The sequence below is a fragment of the Ailuropoda melanoleuca genome, chromosome 8 (assembly GCF_002007445.2).
Source record: "Ailuropoda melanoleuca isolate Jingjing chromosome 8, ASM200744v2, whole genome shotgun sequence".
Taxonomy (NCBI): domain Eukaryota; kingdom Metazoa; phylum Chordata; class Mammalia; order Carnivora; family Ursidae; genus Ailuropoda; species Ailuropoda melanoleuca.
In genome coordinates this window covers 12,867,251-12,886,669 of record NC_048225.1, presented here as the reverse complement: position 1 = coordinate 12,886,669, position 19,419 = coordinate 12,867,251, and the positions used below count along the sequence as shown (strand labels likewise).

Below are 19,419 nucleotides of genomic sequence, written 5' to 3'. Positions count from 1 at the left end.
GAGGGCGGACACAGGACATGGGGGTGGGGAAGGGAGCTGGGAGAAGGGAGGACTAGAAGGCAGGGCAGGGTGGGAGAAGAAGGATGGACTTCCCGCTCACACCAGCCCCAGGGCTTGGCACAAGGCAGAAACACACACATACACACACACACCAGCCGAAATTGGGTTGGGTGGAGCCTCCCATGCCAACATCCACCAGCAAAGAGAATGGCAGCAAGAGCTAACATGGCCTTCCTCAGAGCCTTGCGGGGTGCCTAAAGGAGCAAGGAGGGAAGCGAAGCGGGGGTGGGGGGGGAAGGATGCAGTCCCGCCTCCATCACCTCTCCCCCAGCAGGCAGCCGCACCCACGGCCAGGGCCCTCTGGAGGAGTCAGGGCCAGGAGCCAGCACCGAGACGCGGGGGCATACCTGGCCCGCTGGGCCACCTGGGACTCCTGCACGCTGGTCAGCGTGTCCTGGGCTGTCTTGGTGGCGTGCTGCACGTATCCCTGCATAAGGCCCAGTAGGGAGGGGTCCTCCGCCTCCAGAGCTCCTGCCAGGAAAGCAGGGCAGAGTGGGATGGATCAGCCTCTGGGGAGCCCTTGGCTTCTGCCCAGACACCCACCTGGGCCTGGGATCCTCAAGCCATCCCCAAGGGTCCTCCAGGCAGACAGCCGCCCGCACCCTGTCCCCAGCCCAGTCCCCACGAGCTGCTTACGGGCAGAGGCCAGGAGAACCAGGACGGCAGCGACAAGGAGGACCCGGGGCTGCATGGCGCCTCTGTTCCTGAGGGGAAGCATCTTGTGAGGGGTACCTTAACCCCTGCCTCCCCACCCTGGACCCTCCCTGGGAAGTGGTGTGGGCCCAACAGTAGTAGATCCTGAGCCGGGTCAAGCCGGGAGGAGAAAGGGCCCGCTGCTGGCTAACGTGGGAGATGAAGGGCTTTCAGACACCGGGACCTCAGAGCCAGGTTGAGGGAGAGCGCGGGGGAGCACAGGGGAGAGAGCAGAAAACCCACCAGACCAGGAATCAGGACACCTGGGTTCTGGCCTGGCTCCTGCAGCGAACATGCCGGGTGACTTGGGGTAGATCTCTGCCCCTGTCCAGGCCTCAGTTTTCCTGTCTGGGGTAGGACTGGGCTCTGAGGCTCCTTGCAGGCCTAAACATGCAGACTGAGGGCAAAGTGTGCCCATTCGGAGCCATTCCAGCTCCAGCTGTGACACTACACTCTCTGTGGCTTTGGGCAAGTGCCCTGCCTTCCGTGAGCCTTGGTGTCCCCCAGCGTGCAGTTGGAGGTGGGGGCTGCTACAGGAGCCTGCGGCTTCCTTGGCCCCAGCAAGCTCTTCTCCAGACTGCGCTGGCTGGTCTGAGCAGGGAGCCTCCTCCGCCCCTCTCCATCCTGCTCTCCATTCTCCCTAGCCCTCCTCCTCCCCAGGGGGCATTACCTGGAGCAGCTGCCTCTTGGGATGAACTGAGCAGGCAAACAAGAGGGTTCTGACCTGTTTTATATTGTCTCCAGGACCGGGGGCACAGAGGGCTCAGTGAGCCGGGCAAAGGTCACCTGCTGAGCAGTCTAGACCAGGGCCTGAGGCAGGGTGCCCAGATGCAGCCAGGCCTGCTGGGAGTGTTGGGAAATCTCTGCGTCCTTCAGTGCCCACCCTGCTCTCCACAGCCCAGAGGGGTTCAGGCACTGGGGAGGCCCCATTTCTTCCAAGCAGCCTGGCTCCCTAGGGAGAGGCTGGTGATAAGGGAAAGGGATTAGAGCACAAGCCAGGGGCCTCTGGGCCCATCTCAGCCTTTCACATATAGTTTGCAGATCCCTCCCCACCCCCCCACCCCCCACCCCCCCACCTCCCGCCCTGCAAACAGCCTGGAAGGGGTGGGGGCTGGACTGAGAAGATGATGGGTTTCTTCAGGCTCGGGAACAACTCAGTGTTGGGGTGGGGTGTCTAGAGTGAAGTCACAGAAGACCTACGGGCAGAGGCTTGTGTGGGGAGGGTGACGCAGTGGAGTTTACACAGCCCCTCCCCAGCATCTGCCCCTCTGCACTTCGGTCCCAGGTGCTGCTTACCCAGGAGCCTCTCTGAGCTGAGCAGGGCTTGGTGGGAGAACAGCAAAAGCTGCTCTGAGCCCAAGGCCTTTGTCCGCCCTTTCTCCTCCCCCCCCCCGCCCCCCCCCCCCCCTTAACATTCCCTGGGTCAGGAGCTACGGCTCAAGGCTGATACCTCCCCCAGACTGTGCTGGCTGGGATCGATTTCCAGCAGTGAGCACCTCTCAGCTCGGGTCTTGGTTTCCCTCATGGCCCACTGGCTGGGCAGGGAGCTGGAAGGAAGCTAGGCTGCAGTGTGGCCAGTCTGGTAGGGAAAGGTGCAGAGGAGCTCTGCGGGGGCTGGCCAGGAGAGGCCTCGGGCCTTTCTTGGGGTGAGGTGTCCCTGGGCCTGCACTGGGAGCCATAGCCTGCATAGCAGGATCGGGGAGGCTAAGACTTTGGAGCCAAGAAATCCTAGGCTTAAATGATGCCTTTGACATTGACTCATATGACTCAGGGCCAGAGACCTAACATCTCAGAGCCTCATTTTTTCCTCCCTTGAAAAAAGGGAGAAAACATCAATATACCAAGAATTGTGGTGCAAAGTAAATGAGATATGAACAAAGCAACTGGTTTGTGGAGGGGGCTTGATAAATCTTTCTTTCTTCCTCCCAAATACCTTGTCTGCCCCCAGACAGCATAGTCTGAAAGCAGGAGGAGCCCCCAATGTAGAAATAGGGCTTTTGGCAGGCAGCCATCTTCTCAGGAAGAAGCAAATAACCCGACAATGTGAAATCAAAGACCTGAGAAAGTGGCCTGGCTCCACCCTCAGAATTCTTTATTATTGGCTGAGACTTGAAGTTTCTCCATTAGAAACTCATTCCTTTGACTTAAATCTTGCATTCTGTTAAAATACAAATAGACCCTGTGAAGTAGACATTAATAACCCCATTTTATAGTAAGAAACCTAAGGCTCACGGGGCTGAGATGTACCCAAGTACACAGAGCCTATCGCCGGTAGAGCTGGGAACCAGAATCCAGGTCTTCAAGTACCTACACGAGTACCAAGCAGCTCGGAGAGACGAGACCCTCAGCGATTTATCAGTCACTCATACACTTCTTCCTGAGCAGAATCTGGGGATGGGGTTGGGGAGGAAAGGAAGCTGATTTGGTCACTGAAGGATATGAGCCCTGGGGAGGGCAGAGAGCAACAGTGCCCGTGTCGCTCTTCTGTTCTGGCCTGACCCTCAGCCCCAGAGGCGAAGGCCACAGTGGGAACCCAGATCCCAGGCTGGGTTGGAGTACAAAGCCCTCGGGCCCTGGGCATACTAGAATGGCCTGGCTGGGTCCCTTGGCCCTGGACCGTCCAACTCCCTTTGCCTGTGTGCGTGAAGGGTCTGGAGGAACCTGTCCCCTCTCTCCTGTGTAGCAACGGCGCCCTGAGGATAGCGAGGTCAGAAGATGGGGGCAGAGAGACCCAGCAGGGAGTTGCTGAGCTGGGTAGAGAACCCAGGTGTGCAGGCCCATGCAGCAGGGGTGTGGCATGCCAGGACTCCTGGGCCGTTTTCTCTTTCAAAGGGCTCGGTGCATTTGAGTGCCTGGACCCCTCTGGGCAGTCTCAGTAGGGGCTATCTTGGTAGGGGCCCTCTCAGTGGCCAGCCTAAGGCACCTGGCCCTCTGTATTCTCTCCCTCCCTCCCTCCCTCCCTCCCTCCCTCCCATGCTGGCTCCCCTGGAATGAGGAGACTGCTCTGGGCCTTGCGCAAGACTGGCTCTAAGGAGTAATCAGCAGCAGTGGGTGGGGAGGGGGGGAGGAGGCTTGACAAGCTGCGGGCAAAAATGGTCCTCTGGGGTGGGTCAGACTGAGCTTACTTGTGTCTGTTGAGGCTTGGCGCACGAGCTTCTGTGACCCATGCCCCTGCCAGTAGGCTGGACTGGGAGCCCCGACTCAGCCCTGCCAGCCGGAAGACCTGGAGAGGCCAGCATCTGTGCCCAGAGAGAACCAGAGGCCCCGCTGGAGGCAAAGTCCCACTTCCATCAGCAGCTCGAACACTCTGAGACCAGGCACTCATTCCCCCCGGCTCCCAGCTCAAATCCTTTTACAGCCTGATACAAAACATGCCCACTGACGTGGGGAGAGAAATGCACTCATTGATGGCACCCGCCCACGACCCGTCAGGATGCAGCACCCCCTCCTCATGGCTGTGGCTGCTCACATCGGCCCGCAGCAGTCCACACCAGTCCGTACCAGTCCGCACCAGTCCACACCAGTCCGCATCAGTCCACACCGGTCCGCACTGGTCCCTTAGTGGCATGCCTGGCTTTGTGCCCACAGACAGCAGAAGGAGTGGCACACTTATGCGACTCTGTACATGTCCCAGCAGATGCTCTCAGACACACTCAGACAGGTGCAGACATTCCTGGTGCGCGTCCACCCGAGCAAGTGAGACAGAGCCTGTCACATGCTGGTGGCCCTTGCTGTTCAACTATAAGTCCAAGAAGTCAAACTGCCGCTGAGGTGTCCTTGCTGACTCATTGCTCTTTGCGTCTCCGGCCTCAGGGGAAGGGACGGGGGCACTGAGCACTGACCTTCGTGCCTACCCCAGGCCGGACTGTGCCCGACGTGGGAACAGGAGCAGGCGTGGTAGGCCAGTGTTGCAGGGAGGGACGGCTTTCAGGGCTGGAACCTGGCTCGTGTTTGGTGAGCACCTACTGTGTGCCAGTCATCACTCCCAGCACGACATGGTTGTCTCACTGAGTCCTCGCAGCCCAGGAGGCAGGTACGACTCTATGCCCAGCGGAGGTGGCTGAGGCTCAGACAGATTAGGAGATCTGCCCTGTCCCCACACGGACAGTAAGTGGGGAGCCCAGATGCAAACCCAGGGAGTCCGACGCCAGAATCGGAGCCCTTCACAGCTGCTGGGAGATGAGAAGAGCCGCTCCAGGGAGGCAGAGTTCCCTGGTGGTGGCATGGGGACGCCGTGGGGTGTAGGCAGCAGAAGGCCTTCCGGCTGTCTTCAATCCCATGAGACATCAAGCCACTGCTAGAAGATGAACCATGGGAGCCTGATAGGTCAGAGTTAACACACCCGTGGTCTCCAGGAGCCCAGCTTCGCGCCGGGCACTGCACTCTCGTGTGGGAGCCGACGGTGCCGTAGCATGGGGTTCATCTGCTGGTCAGTGCAGGAGGCCTGGTCCAGCGGAGCGACTCACGCTGACCAGGCCGCATTGTCTTCTTGGTGGATGGCTTTCTGTAATTGTGTGTGCGACCTCATTTGTAGAGAACGTTAGAAGTCATATAGAAGACCTCCTGCCTCCCACCCCCATCCCCCAGTGCGAAGTCCCCTAAGAGGCTCAGGTCCTGTGATTCAGCGTAGGGAGTAGGCCAACTACTCCCACCCAGGGAGTGTGGCTGGGCTGGGGGCAGGAATCAGGCCTCAGGCCAGCCATTCTCCCTGCATGCCACACCCCCCCCCCCGGAGCCCCCAGAGGGCTGGGTCTGATTTTGCCATTCTCACTGGAGGGGTAAGCATTCTACTGGGCCTTCTGCCATGGTCCAAACCAGGAAAACAATACTATTACTTATAAGAACTACTTTGTAGTGCTTACTCTGCGTTATACTCATGTCACGAGCAAGACCTCATTTACATATGCTCAGCAACCCCATGTTTCAAAGGAGAAACTGAGGCTCAGAGCTAGGCCAAGCTGAATCACAAAGCCCAGGTGACCCAGCTTGGCAGTGGTGAGACAGGAAGCACACTTCAATGAACCCTTTCAGTACAGGGCCTTGCCCACTCCACCAGCCTGCCCAAAGGCTTGCAGGAGCCCCCTCCTCCTGGGCACACCGGGACCAGGGCTCTGGATCTTAGCTTGCTGTCCCCAGCTGTGGCCCTGGGTGTCCCAGTCCAGTGTCCGGTGCTCTGAGATGGAGTCAGAGTAGGGGATGTCCTGGGGAAGGACTCTCTTCCCTGAGGCAGACAGAGGACATGTGAACTTTGCCCCCAAACCTGGTTCTGACCCCAGAATTGTGCAGCATCTCTGGGGCATGCGTCCCTGGCTCAGGGGCTCCCTAGGCCTCTTTTCTCCCACAACTCATGGCCCCCTGCCCTCCCTTATGTACTGGGTGGGGCACAAATACAGAACAGTTTCTTCTGAGTGCTGCCCGAGCCCTGGTCTGCTGTCAGCTGCCACGTTGTCTTGGGTCACCAAAGTCCAAAAGGCCTCCTGGGAATGTGTCACCTTCCAGCGTGGAGTCACACTAGGAGGGAGGTGGGGAGGGCAGCCTGCTGGGGGTTTAAATGTCTGGCTGGCTCTGAGGCTCAGGCAGTCCGGACAGCGGCACAGGTGAGCTGCGTGAGAACTCCTCCTCTGGCCCCCTTGACTCCAGGAAGGATCCAGTGCGGTACGAGGCTCTTCCAGCCCAGCGAGAAGCCCAGGATGTTCCTGAAGGCTGTGGTCCTGACCCTGGCCCTGGTGGCTGTCACTGGTGAGTAGCCTTTGGATGGGGCTCTTGGGCAGGACCCATTTGCCGAGTCAGATGGGCAGGGTGGGGAGTGTGGAGCCCAGGCAAGAGGACAGTTCCAAATGCCTGTCATCCCCCAGCTGGACACAGAAGGCTGCCCACCTGCCATGCGGTTCATAGGAGGGCTGGCCTCTTCCCAATGTTCTGCCCACTGGCATTGGTGCTATCCCAGTGTTACATGCCCCTGTGCTTTTAATGAGGGAAACACAGAGGGAGAGATCAGTGGTTGGGCTCCCCCACCATCAGCCAGTCTGCATCTCAGGGCTGGTGCAGAGGGGCAAGGAAAGAGATAGGTCCTCATGAATCACTCTGTTTCCTGCCTAGGTGCCCGGGCTGAGGTCAGTGCTGACCAGGTGGCCACTGTGCTGTGGGACTACTTTAGTCAGCTGAGCAACAATGCCAAGGAAGCCGTGGAACACCTCCAGCAGTCGGAGCTCACCCAGCAGCTCAAGTAAGAGGCACGACTTGCCGGGTGGGGCTTCTTAAAGGCCGCGCAATGCGTTGGCAAGGACTGAGCTCAAAGGCCAGAGACCTGAGCTTAGGATACCCATTGCCCTGCCACTAACTCACCCAGTGACCCTGAGGTTTCCAGATCTGGGATCCACATAGGCAAACAGGGGTTTGGACTAATAATCCCTAAGGAATCTTCCTGTTTGAACTTTCTAGAGTGTGATAGATGGCCACATCCTAGCATTGATAGTCATGGGAGAAAGGGAGGGAGGGAAATGTCATGGGAACTAAGTCCTAAGACATTCCAGAAGGACGGGCGTCTGTGAAATCATGGGAAAGGAAGTGGGGATATTTGGGAAGCCTCTGAGGGTGGGCACGTGCAAGGAAACTAGTATTTTGAATCCCTAAAAGACTGGAAAAGGTCCAGAGCATAACATTCTATTAATGAACATGATCTCTGTCACAGCAATTCTGAACTGGGAAGGACTTCAAAGTCTGCCCTTTTTACTTCACAGGCATGTGGTGGGTTGGGGGAGGGTGGGAAGCAGACTACTAGGGGTGGGTCCTGTGATTCAAGGTCAGGGGGAGAGTCAGAGATACAAGGTAATCACTTAGTCTATTACATCCACGCTCTCAAACCATGATCTACCTGTGAACTCAATATCCCTGAACACTCACCTGTCTCAGGCAGGTGTGTATAAGGAGACAAGGTCCGGGCATGTAATGCCAAGTGTAACAGTGGCCCCCTTGTGTCCCTCCCCTGCAGTGCCCTCTTCCAAGACAAGATTGGGCAGGTGAACACCTACACCGATAACCTGCAGAAGAAGCTGGTGCCCTTTGCCACGGAGCTGCACGAACGCCTGAGCAAGGACTCCGAGAAGCTGAAGGAGGAGATTCGGAAGGAGCTGGAGGACCTGCGGGCCCGGCTGCTGCCCCACGCCAACGAGGTGAGCCAGAAGATCGGGGACAACATGCGCGAGCTGCAGCAGCGCTTCGGGCCGTACGCGGATGAGCTGCGCACCCAGGTCAACACTCAAGCCGAGCAACTGCGAAACCAGCTGGCGTCCCATGCGCAGCGCATGCAGACCGCGCTGCGCCAGAACGTGGACAACCTGCAGGCCTCCCTGACACCCTACGCAGATGAGTTGAAGGCCAAGATCGACCAGAACGTCGAAGAGCTCAAGGGGCGCCTCACGCCCTACGCGGATGAGCTCAAGGTCAAGATCGACCAGAACGTGGAGGAGCTGCGCCGCAGCCTGGCTCCCTATGCGCAAGACGTCCAGGAGAAGCTCAACCACCAGCTCGAGGGGCTGGCCTTCCAGATGAAGAAGAACGCCGAGGAGCTGAAGGCCAAGATCTCGGCGAACGCGGATGAGCTGCGGCAGAGGCTGGGGCCCGTGGCTGAGGACGTGCGTGGCAAGCTGAGGGACAACACCCAGGAGCTGCAGAAGTCGCTGGCCGAGCTGAGCAGCCACCTGGACCGGCAGGTGGAGGAGTTCCGCCGCAGCGTGGGGCCCTACGGGGAGACCTTCAACGCAGCCCTTCTGCAGCAGGTGGAGGAGCTGAGGCAGAAGCTGGGCCCCTACGCAGGGGACGTGGAAGACCACCTGAGCTTCCTGGAGAAGGACCTGAGGGACAAGGTCAACTCTTTTTTCAGCACCCTCAAGGAGAAAGAGAACCAGGACATGCTTGTGGCCGTCTCCGAGGAGCAGCAGACACTAGTCCCTTTAGAGAGCTGAGCTGTCCCTGGTGTTCACGCCCCACCATGGACACCTGCCCTGCCCGGCCACCTGTCTGTCTGTCTGCCCCAAGGCAGTTCTGGTACAAGCTTGAGGACACATGTCCAGTGGAAAATGACACTACCTCTCGCTACACAATAAAGTTGCTGAGAAACTAGTCCAGGCTGGTTGCAGTGTGACTTCTCACTGTTGGTGTGCCCGAGGTGGCACAAAGGCAAAGCTTAGCAGGGGCAAGGCTTGGAGGTACACCACGGCTGGGGAGATGAGGTTGTAGGAGGGGGGAGGGCAGGGTGTGCTGAGAGGGGTGGAGGGGGTGCTCTAAAGGGAGGTGGACAAACATGTCACACATTACCCAAAGACAACATATGCAGCCTGCTTCTATTCACTTAGCTAACAGATGTTTATCGAATGCCCTCAATGTGTCCGCCACTGTTCTAGGCAGCAGACAGTGAGCAAAAGAGCTTTTGCGGAGCATGGGTCTGACACTGCTTCACTCTGAGGGGCCACGGAGGTGGGCTTGACCGGGTCCCGGCCTTTGAAGAGCTCACAGCACAGTGGGGGAGACTGTCCTTCCTTCCATAAGCTCTTCTGGGCCTTTAACTTATTTATGTGAATTTTGGTTTATTCCACCCCATCTCATTCCCGTTATAGGACTGATTCATGCTTATTTCAGAAATGTCTTGACTGCTAAACGCATGGTGTCCAGAGCTCAGGAATGCAGCCTGGAGACAGGGATGAGTCCTGGGAGGTAGGGCGAGCAGGTGCCTGTGGCCTCAGGGCCCTGCTATGTTCTGCCCAGGAGCCTCTGTGAAGGGGCTGGCCTGTCTGGGGCTGAGGCTCCCAGCCACTGGCGGAGGGGGCAGGGAGAGAGGGATTGGGCTCTAAATAGTCCCAGCACAGCCAGCTACGGGCAGCTGCAGCCTCTGGAGTGGGCTCTCCCCCAACCCTCGGAGACTCAGAGACCCCCTCAAGGAGGGAGCCCCAGAGAAGGGCCAGTTCAAGCTTGGTCCCAAATGACTTGACATCCTGGCTGTTACCTCTGACCGCAAGTCTGCAAGTCCAGCCCTGCATCCCTTTCCTTCCCCGAGTGGGGTGCAGGCTTTTTAGGGTTTTCCTCAAAGACACCCAGAACATGCCCTGGGAGGCAGGGCCCTGGGAGTAGTTTCTGGGGCCTTCATCCCTCTATCCCTCCATGCCTCCATCACAAGGTGCCTCCAGGATGGGGGCCCGCAGGCCTAGCCCACTCTGGTCCTGGTGTCAGCCTGAGCACCTGCCTACGGGGAAGGGTTCTGCTTGGAAATCAGGCAAACCTGAATTTGGATCCTGGCTTTTCCACTTACTGCTGGGTGATTCGGGGCAGATCATTTGACCTCTTTTGGAGAATAGGGATGACAGAAACACTCAGCTCACGGAGTTTTGCAGCATCTGGTGGAACAGTGCATGCTAAACACTCGGCACAAAATCGAGCAGAGTCCACGTGCAACAACTGTTCACATACGGCTGGGGCTGTTGCCGTGGCACCACAGACGCCCAAGAAAAGTAAGTGATTTCCTCTCCCTTCTCACTCCTCTTCCCCTCTGTGCCAGACCATACACGCTACAACATGAGGCTCGTCGAAGGCAGACTCCAGCGTCCCTCCCGGCCCCAGCTGCTCTCGCTCTCACGCCGTGGGTCTGTAAGGCCGCTGCCGCCCCCTGCACGCCTGGGCCCCTGCACACCTGGCCCCCTCGCAGGCCAGGAACCTACCTGTGAAGACAGCTTGGCAACCCACAGGCACTTGGAGGTTCACCGGCTGGCTTTGGGAAAGGGCCAGCTAGAACAAGGCACGAAAAGGAAGTGGGGCAGAGAGTGGGCAGATTCCTGAGTGGATCTGGAAGCTTCAGAGATGTTCCCAGACTTCATAGGAGGGCCACTGGTGGAGCACTGCCTCTGGGACCCCTGGAAGCCTTAGTGTCTCCTACAGCATGGTTCATAGTATGAGTCCTAGATAGTTACCCTCACCCCGGGGCCTGCCTGCAGGTCTCTGAGGGTCCCGCCGTGGCCCTGGTCCCACTGGGTGAGGAGTGAGGAATGACAAATGCCTTCTCTCTCCTACACCAAGACTTCTCACCTGGTTTCCAGTCTCGGGCGTCCCCGACCTGGCAGACATCTGCTGGGAAGGCCACGGCTTCTGGCCGCCCAGACTGAATCCCCCTGGCTTTGTTTGGGGGATTTCTCACCTCCCAGTCTTGGTGGGGACTGGAGTCTGCCTTCCATGAGAGACGGTGTGCCTCTTGTCACCCAGCCCCCCTGCCTCTGGGGGGTGGCATGGAGGCTACACTCAGCGATCATATGTCAAACCCCAGACTCTGAATAAGGCCGGAATAAAGAAAAAAGAAGGGTGGAGAATCCTTTCTGGGGCAAGCCGGGCAACAGAGCAGTGGCCGCCGCTTTGCAGCTGGGCCGGAGCCTCAGTCCAGGGCCGCTGTGGGCTGCAGCTGCCAGGCATGCGGGGCCAGCCCAGCTCAGCAGTGGCAGCAGTCTCATCCCCAGGGGTCTTATTTTGGAAGCTGTGCTCCCATCCCTGGCCTGCTCCCATCAGTCCTGTTGGTTTGTCGGAGACATAACTTATCAGTCCTTATTAGGGTCTGTTCCGTCTTTTAAGGAAAGCAGTCTTCCTCTTTGGTTCTAAGCTAGAGTGCAGGGCTGTGTCTCCTATGCCTCCGTCAACCCGAAGGATGTTTCTAGCAGCTAAGACAGTTGGACAGCTGTGCCCAGCCTGGGCAGCCAGCCCTATCCACCCTTTCCATAGGTGCTCTGACAACGGGGCTCAGGTCTCTCGTGAGCTCCTGCATTCAAGAATGCTCTGATTTGGTTTGGAGAATCTGTTTATTTATAAGACGATGTCTAAGCTCTTTTAAGCAAACAAAAGCAAGGTTCTGAATACTATGCACTATACAGCCCGTTAAGAAACACGTATGTGTATTTGTATGTGAAAGTGTAAGGAGGTAAAAAGTCTGTTACGTCAACAGCTAGACCTGGAATTCTCGTCAGAGAGAGAATTGTATTTGGTGGTCCATGCTGCCTGCTCAGGAGGAAACATTGAGGAATTGGCTAGAAGGAAACAGATGGTTTCACCCGCTCTGTGCATTCCCTGTACAGGTGTTTGGGGTGGTCATAAACACTAGGAAAGGAGGGGAGGCCACAGGAGGGAAAATAGGGAGTAAAAGAGGAGGCCAAATTCCCCTCCTCCCCAAAAAAGAAATGATAGCCAATGAAGCCTGTCCAGGGGCAGAAGGTTAGAGCACAGGCATGGCAATAAAGCGATACTCTGTGATCACTACAGCTAGGTGCTTTTAAAAAACACAGTGTGCGTACCACATCGACTCATGTACTCTTCACAACAACATCAAAGATGCAGATGAGGTAAACGCAGTTTAGAGCACTGAGGTACATTATCTAGCAAGTGGTGGAATTGAGATTCAAACCCGGGCCATCTGGCTACAGAGCTATGCCTTTAATTCCCAGGCTGTGGTTCCTCTAAGGCGAGCCCAGCATAATGAGAGATGCCTGCTGAGAACCCCATAGAGCAGGGGGGATCCCCACCACACAAGGGGCAGGTGGGGTGTGCTGGCTCACATTCGAATCCTGGTATCCGGCCTACATGGAAGAAAAAACCTGAAAGCGTAGGTAGTAACTTGATCAGGGCTCATCTCAGAAAGAGGAGGCTGCGCTTTCCACTTTATATATTTTATATAGGATTTGGGATTTTAAGATACTATTCAGTATTACTTTCTTATTGTGGTTGTATATGTGTGTGTATATATTTATTATATAAAACATAAAATTTGCCATTTTAACCATTTTTAAATATACAATTCAGGGATGTCAATTACATTCACAATGTTGTACAACCATCACTGCTATCTCCCAAATTTCTTTATCACCCCAAACAGAAACTCTGTATCCAGTAAGCAATTCCGCATTACCTCCCCCCACTGCAGCCCCTGGTAACCTCTACTCTACTCTGTGTCTCTACGGCTTTGCCAACTCTGGAGAGTTCATGTGAGGGAATCATACAATATTTATCCTTCTGTGTCTGCGTTCTTTCATGTAGTACAATGTATTTAAGGTTCATTCATGTTGTAGCCTGTACTAGAATAGCCTTCCTTTTTAAAGGCTGTATAATATTCCACTTATGTTTAGACCACATTCTGTATAACCACTCATCCCCTGATGGACTCTCAGGTCGTTTCCACCCTTTGGCTGTTGTGAATAATGCTGTTATGCATAGAAATGCCTCAAGTCCCTGCTTTCAGTTCTCCTGTGTATATACCCGGAATTCAAATTTCTGGATTGCGCTGTAATTCAGAACTATTCCAGGTTCCAGGCTTTACCATGTAGCAAGCCCCAAGCACCTAAACCCAGAAGAACCAAGTACTAGAGGCCCCTGTGAGTGTGGGGTAGGGGGTGTTTCCTGGCCTTGGTGCAGCCCATATCAATATCTCCCCGAGCAGGACTCAGAGAGCCCAGCCCGATCTCAGGCCTGAAGCTCCCCCAGCCACCTCTGGCTCCTCGGGTGACCTGGACGCCTCTATATGGCATGGGTTAGTGCCCCCACAGGAGTGTCAGCCAGCACTGACGTGGGCCAGGCTGAGACACCAGCCGCATACCCGCACCCATCTGCAAAGCTCAAAGGTCAGAAGTCATCTGAAAACATCAAAGGGGTCACCACCCCGAGGTGTCGGCTGTACGGAACGGCCCTGATTAGGGAGAGCAAAGCACAGCAAGGCCAAGGAAGGGTCTGGGGGCCTGCCCTCCTCCCATACCCACAGGGCCTTGCTGCTATGGAGGGATGCTCCCAGCTCGGTTGAAAGCAGCTCCTGCCTGGGAATGCTGTGTTCCCTTGGTATTATCATAGGACACCCTGTGCTTCCAGAATGGAGAGCACACACAGGGGCATGCTCTGGGGAGAGAGACAACAAGTGTGGGGTTATCTGGGGACTTCTGTGTCTGAGAGCACGGAGGACAGAGCCACGGTTATCTTGCTGTGTGACAACAAGCGGCTAACGATGGAGGGGCACAGTCAGAGACCTCAGCATTGCCCACGTCAGAGGGCTGAGGATTTGGGCAGCTGCTTCCGAGGTAGGAGGTGAGCAATGTGAGCTGGGACCTCTGCACGAAATCACAGGCCATGAGGTTTGGAGGGAATTGCCTTGTCTCTCAGTCCAATCCCTGGACACCATCTCTAACGCACGAACACGACTCTACACGAACAGGTACCCCCTTCCTTTGTCGATCACTGCGTATTCAGATTGTGGGGGCCAGCGTCCCGCCTGGCTCCACGACTGATTCTGCTCTCCGGTTCATGGCCGGCGCAGCCTCTCTCACAGCAAGAGGGCTGACCGGGGGACCAACAGGCTACTGTGGAAGTCACGGTGTATGACTCCCAAGGCTGGGTCATCAAGGGCACTGCGGTTTCCACCTTGCTCTCCCTTGGATCATCGATGCTGAGGGATGATAATAGCTGCTCTGCTGTGAGGACACTCAAGCAGCCCCGTGGAGGGGGCCACGCAGGGAGGAGCAGCAGCCCCTCCTCAACAGCCAGCACCAGCTTGCCAGCCACACGAGTGGGCCACGTTGGAAACAGACGCTTGGCCAGGCCTTCGGATGCCTAGAGCCCCAGGCCACATCCTGCCTGCGACCTCGTGACAGATCCTGAGCCCAACCACACAGCCTCACCACACACCCACAGGATCTGTGAGGGATCCTATGAGGTTAAGTTTTGGGGTGATTTGTTCCGCAGAGTAGCTAACTGAAGCACATGCCTCGCAGGGCGCCTGGTGCCCGGTCAGCTGTTGAGGGAATGACTCCTGCTCGGTATGGAACGCCTGCACCGACAGCCCCCTTGCCGTCTTCCTGAACAAGCGATTTTATCTTGGAGCAACTCTGTGACAGATTATTAAAATTACACTTGTTCTTTCTCAATATGGCTTTGGTGGTATGTTTATTCTTCTTTTGCACCGCAGAATAATTACAATCCCTTTACATATGCGTTCTGCCCCCAGGGAATCTACCCAGACACTCCTTTGGTGGAACCCCAAACCTTGTGGACAAAATTGAGCCAGAGATGGGCCATCCTTCACCGCGGCCTCCAGGCGAACGATCTCGGTTGGGGTCTGAGAGCGCGGAGGTCTTGCCGATCTTCCTTATTCTTGCGCGATCAGTGCTTAGCACAACGCCTAGAGCTTAGTAGGTGCACAATACATATTTGTTGAATAAACGAACACATTTGCTGAATCTTTGTCCCACACCCAGGACAGGTATGCTCATCTTTCCCAGGTAATGCTGAGTTGTTTTATAAGCTGATCCCACCGCTTTTTCTTTATCTCTTCTGATAATAGGAAACTTTGGGACAAGCCTTCTAATTTTCTTATCTTTTCTCTCCTGTCTTCCCACTCCGTAGGCTCTCCTTTCCAGGAGACTTTTCCCCCCTCTATTGAGTTTTTTGTGTTTCTGCAATCACACATTTATTTATTCATTTTTTTAAAGATTTTATTTATTTGTCAGAGAGAGAGAGAGGGAGAGGGAGTGAGCACAAGTAGGGGGAGTGTCAGGCAGAGGGAAAAACAGGCTCCCCGCTGAGCAAGGAACCTGATATGGGGTTCGATCCCAGGACCCCCAGATCATAACCTGAGCCGAAGGCAGACGCTTCACCTTTACCGACCAAGCCACATGGGCGTCCCTGGAATCGCACGTTTAATTTGCAAGAGCTTTTAAAACATTCTGTGAATGTGGTACTAACATGTTCTGTTCTTGTTTGATCGATGTAATTTATTTAACTCTCTGATGATATTCATGGTATTTTTAAGTGTTCTTTCTGTACGGCTGTGGTTTTCTTCACGTTCTTTTTTAAACGTTTGTTTGCTTTGGGTCTCTCTCTTTCACGTTAAGATCTGTCCTGGAATAACTGGTAATCTTTGCTTGTCTGCTTAAATTTAAGAGTGGGGATTTTACAGCTGATGTAATGCTCCAAGTACGTGAGTGTTACTTGCTGATTGTGAGTGACACTGTTGGGTGGCCCACTGGAATGTCTAGTTGGGGAACCCCTAACGTAAAAGGATTTAGGTATTTCCTTTTGAGTTGGTCCTGTGTCTTTTGGAAGTTTCTCGCACTCTTCTGCCTGGAGGGTAAAGGCCTGGGTACCAGTGTTCTCGGGGCTAAGTGGAAGGGGCAGGATGAGGCTTAGCATGCAGAGGGAACCCTCTGGTTTAAGCCCTCTGTCTCTAGTACGGCAACCCTGTTCTCAACTCTGCCTGACATGCTTTTTCAGTCTTTTCAGAAAATAAACTTTCAGTCTTCCGTCAAGGTGAGATGAGGGAGCTAAAGTTTCTCCTGCTTTTTAAAATAATTTCAACTGGGGTGCTTGGGTGGCTCAGTCGTTAAGCGTCTGCCTTCGGCTCAGGGCCTGATCCCAGCATTCTGGGATCGAGCCCCACATCGGGCTCCTCCGCTGGGAGCCTGCTTCTTCCTCTCCCACTCCCCTGCTGTGTTCCCTCTCTCGCTGGCTGTCTCTCTGTCACATAAATAAATAAATAAATAAAAATAAATAAATAAAAAATTTCAACTAATCTTTCATATTTTATACCACCCTCTCATTCACCTTTACTTTTAGTGGTAACTGGGGCCTTGAGTTCAGGGCTGTTACGTATGGTTACGCAAGCTGTGCACTGCCCAATTCCGAGGGCAGCTTTCTTATACTGTTGACATTATGGAACTGTATATTGATTATGACAGATTTCTGGCAGAAGGCAATAGCATGTCTCGAGAATGGGGAGGTCAGTTCTAATTCACACACAGGTGCAACACGGGCTGGCTGCCTCTGTCCCCCGGCTTGTGCTCTCGCTCTCTCTCACTCTCCCTCTATCGCAAATAAATAAATAAAATCTTTTTTAAAAAAGTACTTTCTTTTAAAAAATATGGAAGAATATACAAGAGCTGATGGTGGAATTGTGGGTGATGATATTTTTACTTCTCTATATTTTATACTTTTTCTACATTATACTCTTTAAAATATTAACAAAATAAAAAGCTATTGATGTAAGTTAATATTTTAATAGACAGGACTTCCTACTCAAACATGTCAGGCACTCCTGATCCCAGCCGTAGACCTGGTCAGGCCACCAGAAGCTCAGATATTTGGGCTCCCTCACCTTGATCTGATGCAAAGTTGCCATTGATCAGGGACTTCGGACACAGTTCTAAGGTCCCTGTATATAAAGTCCCATAGAGATATTCAGTTAGCTACTCAGTATTTGGAAAAGTTTTATTTTCCGAGTCTGGTGTGCTTCCTTTTTCTGATGATGACAATTAGGTCACTTACTGATTTTCGCTCTTCGTGGCCTTCCAGAAACCCAAAACCAACGTGAAAGGCAACGATTACAACTCTGTCATCCCTTATGGACTCTGTGGTTGTGTCTTAGGGGGCTTGCGCTTTGTCAGGTTATCAGATTTTCTGCTATTATTTTTGTTTTCACTGGTCCTAAGGGTCTCCCCCTTCCACCACCATCATCATCATCATCATCTAAATTTTCACCACCAGTAGCTTCAAATCTTTGGTGATGAAAAAGGATATATGTAAACAAAACCCAAACGAATAAACAACCAAACCTCTTATCTCTGTTGGCACGCCATCACCGTGTTGACTCAGAACGTGCCCAGTACATTCTGTGGTATTAGAGTCCACATCACTGGCCCCGCCCAGCTGTTGCATCACCAGCAGGTGTTTCTGACACAAACATCTAGCTACAGGGCATCTCTCAGTCGTGATGGGTCATGGACTGCAGAGGGTAAACAGGCCATCGTGACAAGGCTGAAGACCTTAGGACCTGCTGTTCTGGCTGTAGCGAGCTGCTTCTATCTCTGAGGGGACGGGAGAGGAGGGGGACTGAGGGGGCCGTGTGGGATGGGACCAGGAGGGAGAGAGATGGACTCCACTGCCCATGGTAACTTGAAAGCTATTCTTGGACTTGGCTGTCCTTCCCCTGGCTGGCCCTGTGCTACTGTTCCTGTGTCCCTATCAGCTTACACATGGACCCTGGCTTCCCTGCATTTCAACAGCCCTCTTTCTCCCAAATCATAAACCCGTTGGGGTGAGGGGGCAGGACCTGGCTTTCTTCTGAGCACAGTGGGTTCCTGACTTCTCCCAGTAAGGAGGGTAGAGGCTCTGTTGTGGTTCCGGTCCCCGGAGCAAGGTTCTCTCATCCTGAGCATGAGATGGTGTGTTGAGCATGGACTGCAGAGTCAGGCAGACCCGGGATTTGCGCAGGGCACGACCCTGAGCAAGTTACCAAATCTTTCTGAGCCTCAGTTTCTCTGTAAGTAAAATGAGGGTAACAGTGCCTACCTCGGAGCATTACAGGTGATAAAGGTAAATACCTGGCACATGGCAGGTGCCCAATAGAGGGGTCATTGTGATCAAGTTTTTCAAATCCTATTGGGCCCGACTCTGAGGGCAGAAAGACTCGCAGGTGTGTCCAGGCTCCCTTCCCAGGCTGCTCTGGTGCTGAGCGCTGGCCAGACCGAACCCTTCACTGTTTTCCACTCCCCGGGATACGATTGCATAGCGTCCTGCCTCCTCGCCTTTACTCCTGCCACGCCTGCTGCTTCCTCCCTTCCCCACTCTCTGGAGTAAACCCCTCTGTGTCTTCAGCCTCGCCTAGGACACGCCCTCCACTCCCTGGACTTTGCTGGAACCTGGTCTTTGCTCAGGACACCTGGTCCTCCTGCGGCCCTCCTTGGTGGAAGCTGGTGATCCTTGGGCCTGGTTGCTGTTTCCAGACCACTGAATCTTTGAGGCTGGTTCTGTGGGGCTCTTCTTGCCCTCGTTGCTGAGCCCTGGGTGCCTGGCTCCTAGTGCATCTATCTCTTTTGGGAGTTCGGTTTCGCCCTGGAGACATCAAAATCCATGTGGAAAATGTGACTAAATACCTCCCCTCTCAATGCATTGACTTCAATTTCGCTATCCTTTTCCTCCAACTCATTTTAGGTGACCAAACACTTGCGGGCTGGGGGACCCGGAGCGCCTCCTCCTCTGGCATGTTTCTCTCAAACATCCCCGGGCCATGCACAGTGTGCGGGGGTGTGGGGGGGCTCTGTTCTCTCGCTTCCTCCCTCACCACCCTCCCAGGCTCCTGCCTCTCCCTCCATCCTGGCCTGTGCCTCAAGTCTCTCTGGAGTCCCTAGTCCCCCCTGTCTTTCTCTTTCGCTCCTCTGGCAAAACCTCATTCACAATAAAGCAAAAGCTGGCTTCTGCTTTTCCAGCTTCACCTTGCGGAGCCCTGTTAGAGAAATCCTTCTCCGATATCTGCCGCTGTGAATTCAAGGCTTCCAGCTTCCCGTGGGCCTGTGGCTATGGTCCGGTCAGCCTCCTGGGAGTTCCCGCTCAATTCCCTGTCCCGTTCCCCAAAGCAGCTACCCCCAGGTCCGCTCAGGTCCCTTCCTTTCTTCACNCCTTTCTTCTCCTCTGCTCAGGGGCCCCCAGACCCGCTTCTTTTTTTTTTTTTTTTTTTTTTAAGATTTTATTTATTTATTAGAGAGAGAGAGAGGGAGGGAGCACAAGCAGGGGGAGAGGCAGAGGGAGAGGGGGAAGCAGGCTCCCCACTGTGCAGGGCCCCAGGTTTGTGACCTGAGCAAAGGCAGATGCTTAACCGACTGAGCCACC

General features: G+C 54.7%; 2 protein-coding genes across 2 annotated transcripts in view; one reads left to right on the top strand and one right to left on the bottom strand.

Moving 5' to 3' along the window:
* Positions 1–1,512, bottom strand: part of APOC3 (apolipoprotein C3) — a 2,614-nt gene extending 1,102 nt beyond the window's left edge. Inside the window, exons 1-3 of the mRNA XM_002919494.4 lie at positions 1,424–1,512; positions 697–764; positions 408–531 (exon numbers count right to left, since the gene is read on the bottom strand). Of these exons, the coding sequence (XP_002919540.1) occupies positions 408–531; positions 697–751 (179 nt within the window). The 5' untranslated portion in view covers positions 752–764; positions 1,424–1,512. The remainder of the gene's footprint in view (positions 1–407; positions 532–696; positions 765–1,423) is intronic.
* A 4,762-nt stretch (positions 1,513–6,274) lies between these two features.
* APOA4 (apolipoprotein A4) lies at positions 6,275–8,874 on the top strand. The gene is made up of 3 exons (XM_002919502.3): positions 6,275–6,492; positions 6,853–6,979; positions 7,745–8,874. The coding sequence occupies exons 1-3, from the start codon at positions 6,444–6,446 to the stop codon at positions 8,715–8,717; spliced, it is 1,149 nt and encodes a 382-aa protein (XP_002919548.1). The 5' UTR covers positions 6,275–6,443; the 3' UTR covers positions 8,718–8,874.
* The last annotated feature ends 10,545 nt before the right edge of the window (positions 8,875–19,419 follow it).